General features: G+C 52.2%; 4 protein-coding genes across 4 annotated transcripts; 2 read left to right on the plus strand and 2 right to left on the minus strand.

Annotated features, from left to right (window-relative positions):
- Window positions 1–681: 681 nt before the first annotated feature.
- BDQ94DRAFT_180514 (putative cell division control protein Cdc25) lies at window positions 682–5,219 on the plus strand. Its single transcript, XM_026773635.1, has 3 exons — window positions 682–4,373; window positions 4,438–4,654; window positions 4,725–5,219. Exons 1-3 carry the CDS (start codon window positions 1,182–1,184, stop codon window positions 5,057–5,059), a joined length of 3,744 nt encoding a protein of 1,247 aa, XP_026624158.1. The 5' UTR covers window positions 682–1,181; the 3' UTR covers window positions 5,060–5,219.
- A 1,246-nt stretch (window positions 5,220–6,465) lies between these two features.
- On the minus strand, window positions 6,466–7,852 carry BDQ94DRAFT_62160 (Mov34/MPN/PAD-1 family protein). The gene is made up of 2 exons (XM_026776196.1): window positions 7,585–7,852; window positions 6,466–7,516 (listed from the first exon to the last, which is right to left on the minus strand). Exons 1-2 carry the CDS (start codon window positions 7,607–7,609, stop codon window positions 6,525–6,527), a joined length of 1,017 nt encoding a protein of 338 aa, XP_026624159.1. The 5' UTR covers window positions 7,610–7,852; the 3' UTR covers window positions 6,466–6,524.
- Window positions 7,853–8,070: 218 nt separating this feature from the next.
- Window positions 8,071–11,079, plus strand: BDQ94DRAFT_180518 (putative microtubule associated protein (Ase1)). Its single transcript, XM_026773636.1, has 4 exons — window positions 8,071–8,439; window positions 8,491–8,543; window positions 8,600–8,814; window positions 8,865–11,079. The coding sequence occupies exons 1-4, from the start codon at window positions 8,323–8,325 to the stop codon at window positions 10,808–10,810; spliced, it is 2,331 nt and encodes a 776-aa protein (XP_026624160.1). The 5' UTR covers window positions 8,071–8,322; the 3' UTR covers window positions 10,811–11,079.
- A 579-nt stretch (window positions 11,080–11,658) lies between these two features.
- Window positions 11,659–14,037, minus strand: BDQ94DRAFT_62169 (glutamate--tRNA ligase MSE1). Its single transcript, XM_026776197.1, has 7 exons — window positions 13,693–14,037; window positions 13,543–13,615; window positions 13,436–13,473; window positions 12,962–13,375; window positions 12,651–12,908; window positions 12,423–12,589; window positions 11,659–12,354 (listed from the first exon to the last, which is right to left on the minus strand). The coding sequence occupies exons 1-7, from the start codon at window positions 13,981–13,983 to the stop codon at window positions 11,760–11,762; spliced, it is 1,836 nt and encodes a 611-aa protein (XP_026624161.1). The 5' UTR covers window positions 13,984–14,037; the 3' UTR covers window positions 11,659–11,759.
- Between the last annotated feature and the right edge of the window lie 26 nt (window positions 14,038–14,063).

The following is a 14,063-nucleotide window of genomic DNA, read 5'->3' on the forward strand; positions in this document are numbered from 1 at the left end:
TCACGGTGTGTTCTGTTTGTTTATCATATATTAACTGGTCTGAGTGCGAGATTTTTTTTTTTTTATTTTATTTTTCTTTTTCATTCAAGGTAAGACACGAGGGCTAGGTTAGAGAGGCTAATGATAGGCTAAGACTGCTCTAGATCGTTTGTTGGGTGGCGACGCTGGAGGGTGAATGATATAAAAAAAGAAAGAGAAAAAGAAAACAGAGAAAGAGGAAGAAACTGCACATGCGAGTCGGACGGGAGCTTGACCACTGACGAGGTCTTTGTACCTACCTTAGAGAAGGGAGTGAGCTTGGAAATAATATGTGCGTTGGGACTATTGTGTGCACTTGTGGCAGAGTGCAGGAGTGACAGACAATCAACAACAGTATCAGCATGCATAGTTTGCATACATAGTTAGCAGTAAGTTCTAATAGTGTGCTCAGAGATTCTAAAGTCAAGTCAGTCAGTCCGTCAGTCAGTAAGTAATAGTAATAGTAATAGTAGATAGTTGAGCTCGAGAAGAACAATACTGGAGTCTGCTTGTTCCTCTGAACAGTATCTGGTAACGGGCTGGTACGGTACGGGGCGGTATTGTCACTCCACTTTGGACTGACTTAGGATTCCCGCCGACCGCCAGCCAGAAACCAATAATGCCAATCTGCCCACCTCCCCCAAAGGCAATCGTCGGAACCTCCCTAAATCTCCCTCTCTCTCTCCTGGTGATTGCTGTCGCTTCGACTCTCCTTTTTCTTTTGCTGCTCCTTTCTTTTCTTTTCTTCGATGTCAGGTTGAACTGCCCTTGGTTTTCCAAGTTCAAGATAGATGGTGTTCTGACCTCAGATCTGACACTACCTACTACCCCCCCTAACTCCAAGACCCCAAGTGTGTCTTATCCCACTCACCTGCCACTTTCTGCCCCCCCGTATCTCACTCGCCCTCTTCCCTGCCACCACCACCACCACCACCACCACAACCGCCGCTATCTGTCTATCACTCCCGCAGCCAATTCTGCAACCCTCTCGACTTCTCCCTCGTTTTCCGCCCCTCCGCCTCGCTTGCTTGTATTCTGGTTATTTGCCTTCTAGTCATGAACAACGCCTTTCGTTGAGCTCCTCCAGCCATCCGTTGCGGGGACGTTAGTGTGCCGATCTTCGATTCACTCCTGTTCGAACTATCATTTTGTTGTGATACCCGATGTTCGATTCCCGCGTGGCAGAGCCATTGGCCGTTGATACCGGATCTGCGCTGGCGACTAAGACCAACACCTATACGGCCACTTTCGAGTACCCCGACGAACAAGTCACGACCCCCACCACTGGCTCGCGGAGCCGTGCGAATAGTCTATCCTTCCAACAGTCCTCCCTCACCGCCAACCAATCGCCCACACGGCGTATCTCCTCAATGAAGCTCACCACGGATGGGCGCTATACGCCCAGCCCCGAACCGCCTCCGGCGCTGTTCGTGCGGGCTATGTATGATTACGATGCCGACGATCACACTAGTCTCAGCTTCCGCCGAGGCGACATTATACAGGTATTGAACCAGCTCGAGACCGGTTGGTGGGACGGTGTCATCGACAATAGTGTGCGGGGCTGGTTCCCCAGTAACTACTGCACTGTGATAACAGACTTGGATGAGCTTGAAGAACAGGGACCGCAGACCCACGAGAATGAGGAAGTTAGTGCGGAGTCAGGCATTGGCGAGGAATACGAGGAGGAACAAGACGGTGATGATGTTGACTCAGCGGGCAATCCGCGCGACTCGCAGCCCATTCTGCCTATCGAGGGCGTAGGAGCTCCCAAGGAGCAGGAGGAGGCAGCCTTCTGGATTCCACAGGCGACACCTGATGGCCGTCTATTCTATTTCAACACCCTTACCGGCTACAGTACCATGGAACTTCCGTTCGAAAATCCCGCTGTCAACGAGACTGGCCCTTATGACCGCAACAACTTCCTCGTGCCAGACCAGACGCGACCTCCTCCGGAGCTGATGGCTCGTGGGTTCGAACGGGATGAGGATGATTACGATGGCTCAGCTTCGGAAGCGGAAGGCGAGTCCTTGATGCTTACATCTCGCGATTCCATGTCTCGGAGACGCCAGTCCTACTTGGACGGAGTTTCACCCGCGACGTCCATGGACTCGCTGCACCCACCATCTGCGACAAAGTCCATCAACGACGGAAAAAGTTCGCATCAGTCCCTTCTGACATCGCACAAGTTCTATGATTCTGCCACGAGCAGTAACAACTCCGTCTCCGATAATATCCACAGGCCTTCCGTCTCCTCTGAAGTTCCGTCGCATTTCGTTGACGACGGGTTCTCTGTTCAGTTGACCTGGCCTCTGCTTGTTGACAATATGCGCCATGCCGTTGAGGTCTACCGGCAAACGCTGTTGAACGGCGACCGCTCTGAGTATGTGAGGAAAGCGGAGGATATTTCCGACCATCTGCGCATGCTGCTGGCGGCTGGCTCGGACACGACCGACAATCACTCCGGAAACCCATCAGTGATCTCCACCAATAAGGCGCTATATCCCCACTTCAGGGATATGATGTCAAAATTCTCGAAGCTCGTGCTCTCGTCCCACATTGCGGCCGCCGATTGGCCAGGACCGGATTCCATCAATAAATGCTTGCAAGAGGCAGATGGTGTGATGCAGGGCGTCTACGGCTACGTCGAGGTTGCAAGACAACAGCGTGGCGAGACCATCCATCGCATTGTTCCTGGATTCGTCGTGGGCAGCTTTTCGGGCGGCTGCTGGCAGAATAATGGCGTCTCTCTTAGTGATTCGGGTCCGACTTCGTTTCTGGATCACGACGCAAATGATTCGCGGGCGGAGCCATCAGTGACCCTGGATGCGGCCCTTATAGACCACATTGATATTCTCAGGAGATCCTTTGTTGGCAGCATTCGTCGGCTGGAAGAGCGACTGACACTTAACCAGAAGAAGATTGTTACCATTAAAGAGCACGAGGAAATTGCGAATGCTGTTTCTCTTGCTGCAATCAAGGTCGTTGAGCAGTTCCGCCCGTGGATGTCGGCAGTTGAATCTATTAACCTAGCACCCCTCGGGACTAGCTTCCAAAATCCACAACTGGTTGATTTCAGCTTGCAAAAGCAAAGAACCTACGATGCCATTGCCGACTTCGTACTCAGCTGTCAAGCCGTTTCGGCGCCACTGGGCGATGAATGGGCGGAACTACGAGGTGATTCGCTTGATGACCGATTGAATGCCGTGCGTGGCGTTCACCGGCAGCTTGAGAACTATGTTTCCCAAATCGGCTTCTCCCTTTCACTGCTCCTCGAACAAGTGCCCGAACCTTCTGCCTTCCGCGCGGAAAGTCGCCTGGGTGGGGAGAATGCGGGGCTGAAGGCCATTCACAGCAGGTCGGAGTCCCAAGCTGGAGTCGCCACCGAGTCCATTGGTATTCCCTCTTCTTACTCGGTTGAAAACGCGTCAGAGAAGGTGCGACGCAACATGGACAAGGCCCAGCGATTCTTTGGACAGGCTCCTCCGGCTGCAATTCCACGAGAACCTGCAATGCGGGAACCGGTCCGCGAGCCGGAAGAAACGCCCTGGTTCTTGAAAACAGATCACGAAGGTGAAGTGTTCTACGATACTAAGAATGATAGCCTCAACTTGAAATGTGGAACTTTGGCAGGCTTAGTGGAACAATTGACTCGCCATGACAAGCTTGATGCTTCCTTCAACAACACGTTCCTCTTGACCTACCGCTCATTTACATCTGCAGAGGAGCTCTTCGAGATGGTTACCGAACGGTTCAATATTCAGCCCCCGCCCGGTCTCAACAACGACGAGATGCAAATGTGGATCGACAGAAAACAGAAACCCATTCGATTCCGCGTGGTCAATATCCTGAAGAGTTGGTTCGAGAATTTCTGGATGGAACCCAATGATGAGCCACACATGGCGCTGCTTCAGCATGTTCATGCGTTTACCAAGGATTCTATCGCTACGACAAAGACTCCCGGATCACCGCAGCTGTTAGCTGTCATAGAGCAACGCCTCCGTGGACAAGATAATACCGTTAAGCGTCTCGTGCCTACGCAGGCTACTGCAGCGCCAACGCCGATCATCCCGAAGAACATGAAGAAGCTGAAGTTCTTGGACATCGATGCCACAGAGTTCGCCCGGCAGCTCACTATTATCGAGTCGCGTCTCTACTCGAAGATTCGGCCTACGGAGTGCTTGAACAAGACCTGGCAGAAGAAAGTCGGCCCTGACGAACCGGAACCTGCCTCGAATGTGAAGGCACTGATTCTTCATTCCAATCAGTTGACAAACTGGGTCGCGGAGATGATTCTCAATCAATCGGATGTTAAGAAGCGTGTAGTTGTTATCAAACACTTCGTTAACGTCGCAGATGTACGGACTAGCCCTTTGCCCCTCTTTTACCTCTCGGCCAAGTGTAGATGCTGACGCTTACTAGAAATGCCGCGCTCTGAACAATTACTCCACGCTGACATCGATCATCTCTGCACTTGGAACGGCTCCTATTCATCGACTTGGACGCACATGGGCTCAGGTCAGCGGACGCACGTCTACCGTTCTCGAACAGATGCGCCGACTCATGGCTAGCACGAAGAACTTTGGTGAATATCGGGAGACTCTGCATCTGGCTAATCCACCTTGTATCCCCTTCTTTGGTATGCATTTATTGCAGGCCCCGGCCTTCTAGTTATCATGCAATCGTTTCGAGACTAACAGACTGCTTAGGTGTCTACTTGACGGATTTGACTTTCATTGAAGATGGTATTCCATCTCTGACTCCGTCGGAGTTGATCAATTTCAATAAGCGCGCCAAAACCGCCGAGGTCATCCGCGACATTCAGCAGTACCAGAACGTCCCGTACCTTCTCCAGCCGGTCCCTGAATTGCAGGACTATATCCTCAGCAACCTGCAGAATGCAGGCGATGTGCACGACATGTACGATCGGAGCTTGGAAGTTGAACCCAGAGAGCGGGAGGACGAAAAAATTGCGAGGTATGCCAAAACCAGTAGAGACATGAGCGCCTTGACTCTCGCGAGCATGGTAGTGTCGACGCGCTGATCAGGTCGCTTGTTCTGCTTTTTTCTATCCCCTTCCCCCTCCCTTCTCTGTTCCTGTCGTCCAGTGGTTGATCTCCCTAGGCGACACGGTCATTTGTCAAGAAATATTGAGCTCTGGAAGACGTCTTGATGCTTGAGTGAAGACTAACCTACTACTTTCCCCTACGTAGATTGTTGTCAGAATCGGGCTTCCTGTAGTGCTCGCCTCCCCTCGATTCTCGCTTCTCCGCCGGGGCTCCTTATCACCACCCCGGTCGACCTGCTATTCACTCGGCCAGATCCCGAACGACCACCTATCACAATGCTTGAACGACGTCCGATGGCGCGATCGCAATTCACTCCAGCCACGCCATGCAACTTTATTTCTCAGGGGGCTGGTCCCATGAGCCGCCAAATTCCTCGATCCGAACCTCCCTTCCGACGGGTTTCTCCCTTATCTCTGTCTGCCGCCACCTGGCCAATCAAGCACTTCACCTGGACATCATGCGACATTTTCACCCTGATTCTTGGCCTCGCCTGGACGATTGTCATCTCCCTGATTGACTACTGTGGCAGCCGTTGCACAAGAAGCTCGAGCAATGTTACCTTGAGTCCGAAAGATGCTCCTGTCACTTTCAGCTCTCATGATCATCAGTCCATGGACTACTGGTTCTGATTCTTAAGAAAATGGTGCCCAATATGGCCCATTAGTCCAAAGAAATAGCAGCGCAGGAACTCCATCACTGCTGGCTTATACTGTGGGAAAATCCACTACGACTCCCTCTTTGACACCGGCCTATACTCCTTTGGTCCATCTCTTCCCTGTCGTTCCTTATTTCATCATTTCCTTGATAGCCGGACACCATTTCCGCTTTATCTCTTCTCGACCAACTCCAGTCTCGTATCGATACGACTGCGATTTCTTTTGTCTTCTGGTCTACCTTGACGGTCACCATTTCTTTTCGGCTTCTTTTCCCGATACTTTACATATTGTGTCGAACATATCACCTCTGTACAATGGCTCGGGTCCTTTCTCCCTTCTGTACAAATTCTCTTTGCTTTCGTGGTCTCTCACCTGGTGTTGATTGTGATCTTATAAAGAGGCTTGTTTACGGTTCGGATGATGATTTATCATGACGCAGGCTACTATTGACGGATTGGTCTTTGCTTTGGGCATTTTCATTCATGATTACCCCTCTTGTCGTTCCCTTGTGCTGATCTGTTCTCCTATGGACATATACACCTGCTGCAGTGTGTTAGTACATATTAAAGCACATATTACATGCATCAATGGTCATCAGTGCACAGGAATAGCGGTAACGAGACGTAATACGACCAATACAATGATAGCACAAATTGCTACTGAGTAGACAACAAAAAGAAAACAGCAGCAAATGTATCCATTAAGTCATCTCGTCATTCATAGTAGAGTTGTTCTCAAATGAACCTTCATAAGCCTTTCATAAGAACAGAAGTTGAGCACAAGCTCATGATTTCTCCGATCTATCCCCCTCCCCAACATTTTGAAACAGCTTCATCTTCACCTCCGCCGCCAACAAACCCTTCACTTCCTCCGAGACAATACGCTGTCCATCCCTCGCCACCCTCTCCAATTGCGGATCCTTAACCTGCGCCAGATTCCCTCGCGAAGCACTACTCTCCACGCCCCTCGTGGCCCGCTTAATCTTCTGACTCAAATCCACCATCTGCTTACTCCCATAATCCCTCGTCGTAAACAACGGACTCTGACTCAACGTCGCAACCCAATACTTATTCCACAGCAACGACAGAATCTCCGTATCCAACGCACTCTTAAACACAGACACCTCCAGCGAATAATAATGTGATGCATGTGCCCCAAAGTCCTCCGCCTTGTTCAACGGCACCGTCTGATAGTCATCCTCCCCAGCACCACTACCCCCCTCCCCCTTCGGCGGCGTATAATCCTTCGGAAACGTCCTAAATGCCCCAATATCCACCTTCCCTGCTGAGATTGTCCTCTCTGGATCAACCACCACCGCCACAAACGGTCCCCCGAGCTGCTGCATATCCTGCGTCGTCACATCAATGCCCGATAACCAGCACCCGTACCCGGGATGACTGTGGTACCAGCCCACTGCGTTTTCCATCCGTCCTGCGTCCCGGCACGACTGTAGGTAAGAGACCATGTATTCGTTGGCTTCGTCTTGGGCGTTGACTCGCGTTTCGGTTCCCTCCACGGGAAGTCGGAAGGCGTCGGTTACCACGAAGGTTTCGGGCAGGACATAGCCTTGCATTAGGCCCATTACTTCGAGGGAGCCGCCGGACCGCGCGTGCATTACCATCTTGAGGAGTGCGACGGCGGAGATTCGGATCGATTTGAAGTAGTGTGGGTCTTTGGACCAAGGGCGCTGAGCGCTAAGAGCTTTGTGTGTCTCTTCATCGTATTTGTAGAGCGCGTCTCGGTGGGGGTCTATGAGGGTGACGGCATTTTCGAATTCTGTGGTTATGGGGTTAGAGTGCTGTGAGATGGAGTGGGGGTGGGGATGGGGTTGGGGATGGACGTACCCCAGGACTGCTGGGCAGCCTGCATGGTGGATGGTAGAGAAGAAGTTGTAATTGGAATAGTAAGGGGATGGTATGGAGTATTAACACGGATTGGCTGAAATTAGAAGTAGATTTTGATTATTGGAATGAAAAGGTCAAGTGGAGTAGTAGATAATGAGATCTGGATAGTAGATAGAGAGATGGTGTGAGGTGACTCCGGGCGGTGAGCAACTCCCCGGCAGATCGCGGCGGAGATCGGCGCTGAGTCAGCGGTTACCGGGCCGACGGGGTCACAGCTGAAAGCGGCAGCAAACAGAGCAACAAGGCGGCGAGCAGATCGGGATTGCGGCTGCAGAATCCCCAAAGGGATATTGTTATTGTCTTTCCCTCCATCACCGCTGCCTGTCTCCATCCCCTCCATCCCAGTCACCCTTGCATATACCCGCATCTCGCTGAGCTGGTCATAAATCTGGCGGGTCTTCCCTTGTCCTCGCAGATGCCACTCATCTTCCCGTGAGGCGCTTCGCTGTCAATCGCAGTCTCGCGTTGTTCATCCTGCCTGTTTGGATAACTCGCAGCTCCTCTTTCTAATCTCTCCAGGCGCATCGCCGCCCCCCGAGCGTACATGACGCTGACCCCCGCCATTTAAAGGCGAGTTTGTCTTCGATCGCGCACTCAAACAACCTCCTTCAGGCCAATCAGTTCCACGATACACCAATAACCCCCCCTGGCTTGGGCGTGGGAAACAAACACGACACTATGGCCGTCGATACAAGCTACTTGACCACTCAGGTCAATAACATCGTCACTCAATTGCATGGAATCTTTGATGACATTGGCGTTCCGAACCATGAGCGCGAGTCCAGAGAAGCAGAGGTCGGTTGTTTCTGATATTCTCAGCACCCCTCGCGACTAACTGTAAAGCAGCTCTTCAGCGCGTTGTCTGAAACGCTAAACAACCACCTCAAACTTGTGGATAAGTATGCGCCTCGCCTACATTGCAATGTCCTTATGACCTAGGACTAATCTTTTGTAGTGAGAAAAAAGATATGGAGGATGAGGCACAGAACCTCATCGAAGCAATCCAGCATATGGAGAAGTCCCTAGTCGATGAAAAGGCGAACGGACAGTACCAGCTTGACCACAACGAACTGCGCATTAGCTACCCACTGAATCGCTGCCTCGCCTTTCTCCGAGAGGAGCACAACGCATTGAGCAAACTACACAAAGAGCGCTTCGAGCAAGTCAGGAGTGAGTTAATCCTAAGCGCCACAAGGCGCGCAATTGTTGACTGGCTATAGAACTTGTCGAGGCTCTTGAGTCGTACGCGTCGCATCTTGAACCTACCTTTGTCGCCATTGAGCTTCCCCCGACAGCTCCTGGATCAACCATCTCACCCAGCTTCGACCTCTCGCCATCCTACGTCACTGCGCTAGACAGCGAATTCACCCGCGTTTACGAGGAGTACCATCGTCGTCTGGAGTTTGTTCAGTCCACATCTGAAGAGATTATCAAGCTGTGGGCCGAGCTCGGAACGCCTCAGGTTCAGACAGACACCAACATTGTCAAATACTATCGCGAATCGCCGGAGCAGTTAGGTCTCCATGAGTCGGATCTGGCCAATTTGATGGCCAAGCGCGAAAAGCTCTTGGGTGAGAAGAAGGGCCGCGAGCGCAAACTGATGGACCTCAAGAACGCCGTCGAAGCATTGTGGGAACGATTCGGAGTCGAAGACTGCGACAGAAAAGCGTTCATGAATGCGAACCGTGGCTGCGGACTTCGGACGATCAATGAGTTCGAGGACGAGTTGAGTCGCCTGAATGAGCTGAAGAGACAGAACCTGCATCTATTCGTGGAAGATGCTCGGTGTCGACTCCAAGAGCTCTGGGATAGCCTCTACTTCTCGGAAGAAGAGATGCTTGACTTCACGCCTGCCTTTTCAGATGTTTGCAGCGATGCGCTGTTAGAGGCGCACGAAGCTGAAATCGCGCGACTAGAGACCTTGAAGGAACAGCGCGCGCCGACTCTGCAACTCATCGAGAAGCATAAGAGCCTCCTATCAGAGCGGGAAGCACTGGCCGTTTCGAGTCAGGACGCATCCCGTCTTATGGCTCGCGGAAACAAGGGCGAGAGACGCGATCCTGGAAAGCTTCTAAGAGAAGAGAAGATGAGAAAGAGGATTGCCAAGGAGCTGCCCAAGGTGGAAGCCGACTTGCGCAAAGAGCTGGAGAGGTGGGAGGATGAGTATGGCCGGCCATTCCTCGTCCATGGAGAACGGTACCTCGACGAACTCACCCCTGTTGTTGCAAAGCCACCTCCACGGTCCAAGACTCCTGGGCCTACCAGCGCAAAGCGTCCTACCCCAGCACAACCGCCTCGCCCGGCCAGTGTCATGAGTTCTCGGCCTGGCAGTGCCATGCGAGGGCCTTTGCCGCCGCGCTCGGCTTCCAAGACACCCACTGCCCATCCAACTACAAAGTACAACACCATTGGACCTGCTGCTGGTAGGGCAGGGGCCAAATCGCCGTCGAAAATTCCAGCTCGTGTTCCCCTGGGCAATATGCCGCATGGAAGCAACTCCCCGCGCCGGGGTGGTCCAGGCACATATTCATCTAGTACTGTGAACGGTAAGATGCCGGCACCTCGTGCACCACCGCCCAGGATGCGCGCGTTGACCGGAGGTGAGTCGAGGGAGGATCGAGCGGCATACCTGTTTGAGCCACCTCGATCTGCCAGCGCCTTGTCGAATTCATTTGTGCGGCCAGTCAGCCCAGAGGACGTGTATGACGATCGTAACCAACGCTCCTTTGTCAGCTCTTCCGCGTTCTCTCAACGCTCCACTGGATTTTCCCAATCTTCCCACTCTTCAGCTTCGTCACTGTCCTTGAGCTCCTCTATGCAAGGCTACCCCAAGCCAAACCCATATTTGCAGCAAATGCCCCCACCGCCAGCGCCAAGACAAGTGTCAAACTCCACGGTGCAGACCGCAGTATCCGGGTCAGAGAACTGGGAGACTTTCGATGACGGTTCGGAATCCGAAGCAGACGCTAGCGACGTGTACTATGCGAAGCTTCGTGCTGCACATGGGAAGCGACTGGCCGATCCTGAGGAGAACCAGAACCGCTCCCTTGGAGGCAAGAAAGCCAAAGGCATCCGAAGCGTCAGCCCAGACGAGCCAGCTCCCCAGATGGGGAACATGGTTCGAGTCAGCGACGCCGAGTGGACGGATGACTTAGAGCCATATTGAAGTCTCCCACCTATAGCCTTTCGTTGACTAATGATCCTACTTTTTGAGACTTTCAGGGGTCTCTGAAAGAACGTGATTACGAGACGACTCGACGTTGACGATTTCACGAATGACCCTGAAGCACTCTTTCTGTCACCGTTCCCACTCGCACCATTTAATCGTTGAGCTTTTCACAGCATCAACAATGACTTGCGCAAATGCGCTCAGCTAACCATCTTAATTTCTTCTGTTAAAATTCGGAATTATACCACGTGCGTTATGTTCTGGCTTATCTGGACGCCCAACCTTGGATTTTACTTTGCGTCTGACTTACTTCTACCACTCTGCCACTCACTGCGTGATAGGCAGGGCCCGACAAACCGCGACAGACTTCAGCATGTCGTTACCTGATGTCACAAATGGAAAAAGGACTGCGGAAAAACCAGGCGTCTTTTTGTAACATGCCTTTTTGCTCTATGTTTGAATAATTTACCTCTACCCGGACTGGGATAGACGGGGTTGGTGTTCCAGCTGCGACTCCTACCTCAATTTCTTTTTATGATAATTCGCTCGATTACCGACTTTGAATCTTCTCTTCTCTTGGTGTGGCTCTCTGATTTTTCTTCTTTTTTGTCTTCTATGGACGTGTGTATAAGTCCCTGGCATGCTTTTGACTCTATTTCTGTTGTGATATCAGCGCGGTTTGTTATCTCTTTTAGCCGCTAAGTTACTTTATGGTTCATGTCCTAGCAATGGATAGTATTTATTCCTTTTCTACCACCTTTACTCGAAGATCAAGAGCTGTAGGATAGTATGATCGATAAAATACAAAGCTGTAACGTGATTCAACTGTACTGATCATATTCTACACTTCTATTATACACTTGATTCTTATTACTTACACACGTCACCATCTACCCTTCTCAGATACTTCAGCTTCTACCACCAATAACCTGTTAGACATATACACCTAAGAAGACCCAGAAGAAGGAGCCAACGACCCCATCCAAGACCGATCCTCACCCAAACTCTCCACTCCCTGCTTAACCCGTCTCGTCGGCCCCGGCACCAAATGCGCCGTCAACTCCTTCGCCTCCTGTACTCTCCTCACCGTTTCCTCTCTACCCAGAATAGCCATCGTCTCTGGGATACCAGGACCCGGTGCACCAGCCGACAATGCCCAACGGAGGTAGTGGTATAGTTCCTTCTTGAAAGCTTTGTCAGCTGCCTTCTGCGCTTTGGTGGATTCTTCGGGCGTGAGGGTGTCAGTGGGAGAGGGGTCGTCGGGGGTGGTGCCGTCGTAGGCGGTTATGTTTGCGCGGTGGGTTTCGAGGGTCCAGTGTGCCGGGGGGACGAGGGTGAGTGCTAGGCTTGCGGTGTGGAGGGATGTCAAAGGGATTGTGTTGGTCGTAGATGAGGGGGTGTAAGGGGATCGGGTGAGGGATTGGGTGAAGAAGGTCGAGTTGCGGGCTGTGAAGTCTGCGGCGTTGGTGTAGGATTTGGCGTCGGCGCGGAGGAGGGGGGCGATGTATGTTTGTAGGGAACGGGATTGGAGGAGGGGGTTGCTGTGAGTGAGTGGTTAGTTGGTTTGTTTGAGTATGTGTTTGTAGGGTAAGGGAGTGGGTGTATGTACAGTTGCGCGGCTGGGTAGGTCTTCTCGACTTCTTCGGATACCTTGGTCACCATCTCGGTGAATTCGGGCCCGTCGGTGGAAGCGAAGCGTTGGGCGTGCGCTTTCTGGAGGAACCAAAGCTTTTCGAAGGCCACGACGGTGTTGCCGCGGGTGATTTTGAGGTTAAACTGTGTTGCTTGTGTTAGTGGGTTTGAGTGAGCGAGTGAAGGAGGAGGTAAAGGGACGTACGAGTTGCTCCAGCTCTTCAAGGTTGAAGATATCCGACTTCTGGGTGTGCGACCAGCCCAGGAGAGCGGCAAAGTTCACGAGGGTTGCAGCAAAAACGCCTTGGGTGTCCTTGAAGAAGCTGAGGTCGATATCCGCATTGCGTTTGCTGAGCTTCTGTCCCGACTTGTCCACGAGGAGAGGTACGTGGCCGAACTGCGGAGGCGTCCACTTGAAGGCGTTGTAAAGCGCGACGTGCATGGGGGTCGAGGGCATCCATTCCTGGGTAGAGCGTAAGCTTGCGCAACTTCTTCTATATATCTTCCGCAGCTTACCGTTCCTCGAATGACATGGGTGATCTTCATGAGATGATCATCCACCACGTTTGCCAGATGATAGGTCGGGTGTCCGTCGGACTTGATCAGAATGGGATCGTCATAGACACGCTCGATCAAATCCAACTTGTTCGGCGAGCGGTTCTGGCCCGTCTTGCCGTACACCAGATCGTTGAACATAGGGTATCCTTCCACCTTCAGTCGAACGACATGCGCTTCACCCTTGGCCGCCCTCTCTTCCGACTCCTCCGCAGAGACCTCCCCGCATTTCCTATCGTAACCGGCCGGCAGTCCAGCTTGGCTGCGATGTCTGGCGAAAGCGTCCAATCGATCGGCGGAGCAGAAGCAGCGGTAGGCGTGGCCGTTCTCGATCAGCTCCTGCGCGTGGGAGCGGTAGATGGCGGTTCGTTCGGACTAAAGCTTCTCTCAGTAAATGGCTCCGATGCACAGGGAACACTGTCTCCTCAATCATACCTGTCTGTAAGGACCGTACGGACCACCGACAACCGGACCTGTAAGAACAACCATCCGTCAGTCATCTAACCAGCTCAGCTCCTTTCCGCACAGATTGTCTTCCGCACCTTCATCCCAGTGCAATCCAGCCCACCGAAGATCATCATAAAGCCTCTGCTCAGCATCCGGAATTGTACGTTTCTGTAGCAGATTCCCCAATTAGCTCCTACCTCCTCCCAAAGTCTATTCAAAGCTGTTTAACCAGCTAATCACCGCACCTGATCCGTATCCTCAATGCGCAGCAAGAACTGTCCTCCCGTGCGCTTCGCCAAAAGGTAATTGAACAAAGCCGTCCGCAGAGATCCCAAATGAAGGTAGCCGGTCGGAGACGGTGCGAATCGAGTCCTCGCCGGCGAGTCAGGCAATTTAGTTTTTTTGTTGATGGTATTGTTGTTATTGCCAGCGCGGAGATTCGAGCCCGGCGCGACGGAGGAATACCGGGCTTGACATTGGGTGCAGACCCAGGGACGACGGGCCCAGATGGTGGGGGCTGTTGGGCGCCTGAGCATCGCGAGTGACAGGGAAGATATCGAAAACGCCGATGCTAATGCTATATAAGTAACAATTATGCGCTGAAGCTGGGGAAAAT

This window comes from Aspergillus welwitschiae, assembly GCF_003344945.1.
Source record: "Aspergillus welwitschiae strain CBS 139.54b unplaced genomic scaffold BDQ94scaffold_25, whole genome shotgun sequence".
In the NCBI taxonomy this organism is placed as follows: Eukaryota; Fungi; Ascomycota; class Eurotiomycetes; order Eurotiales; family Aspergillaceae; genus Aspergillus; species Aspergillus welwitschiae.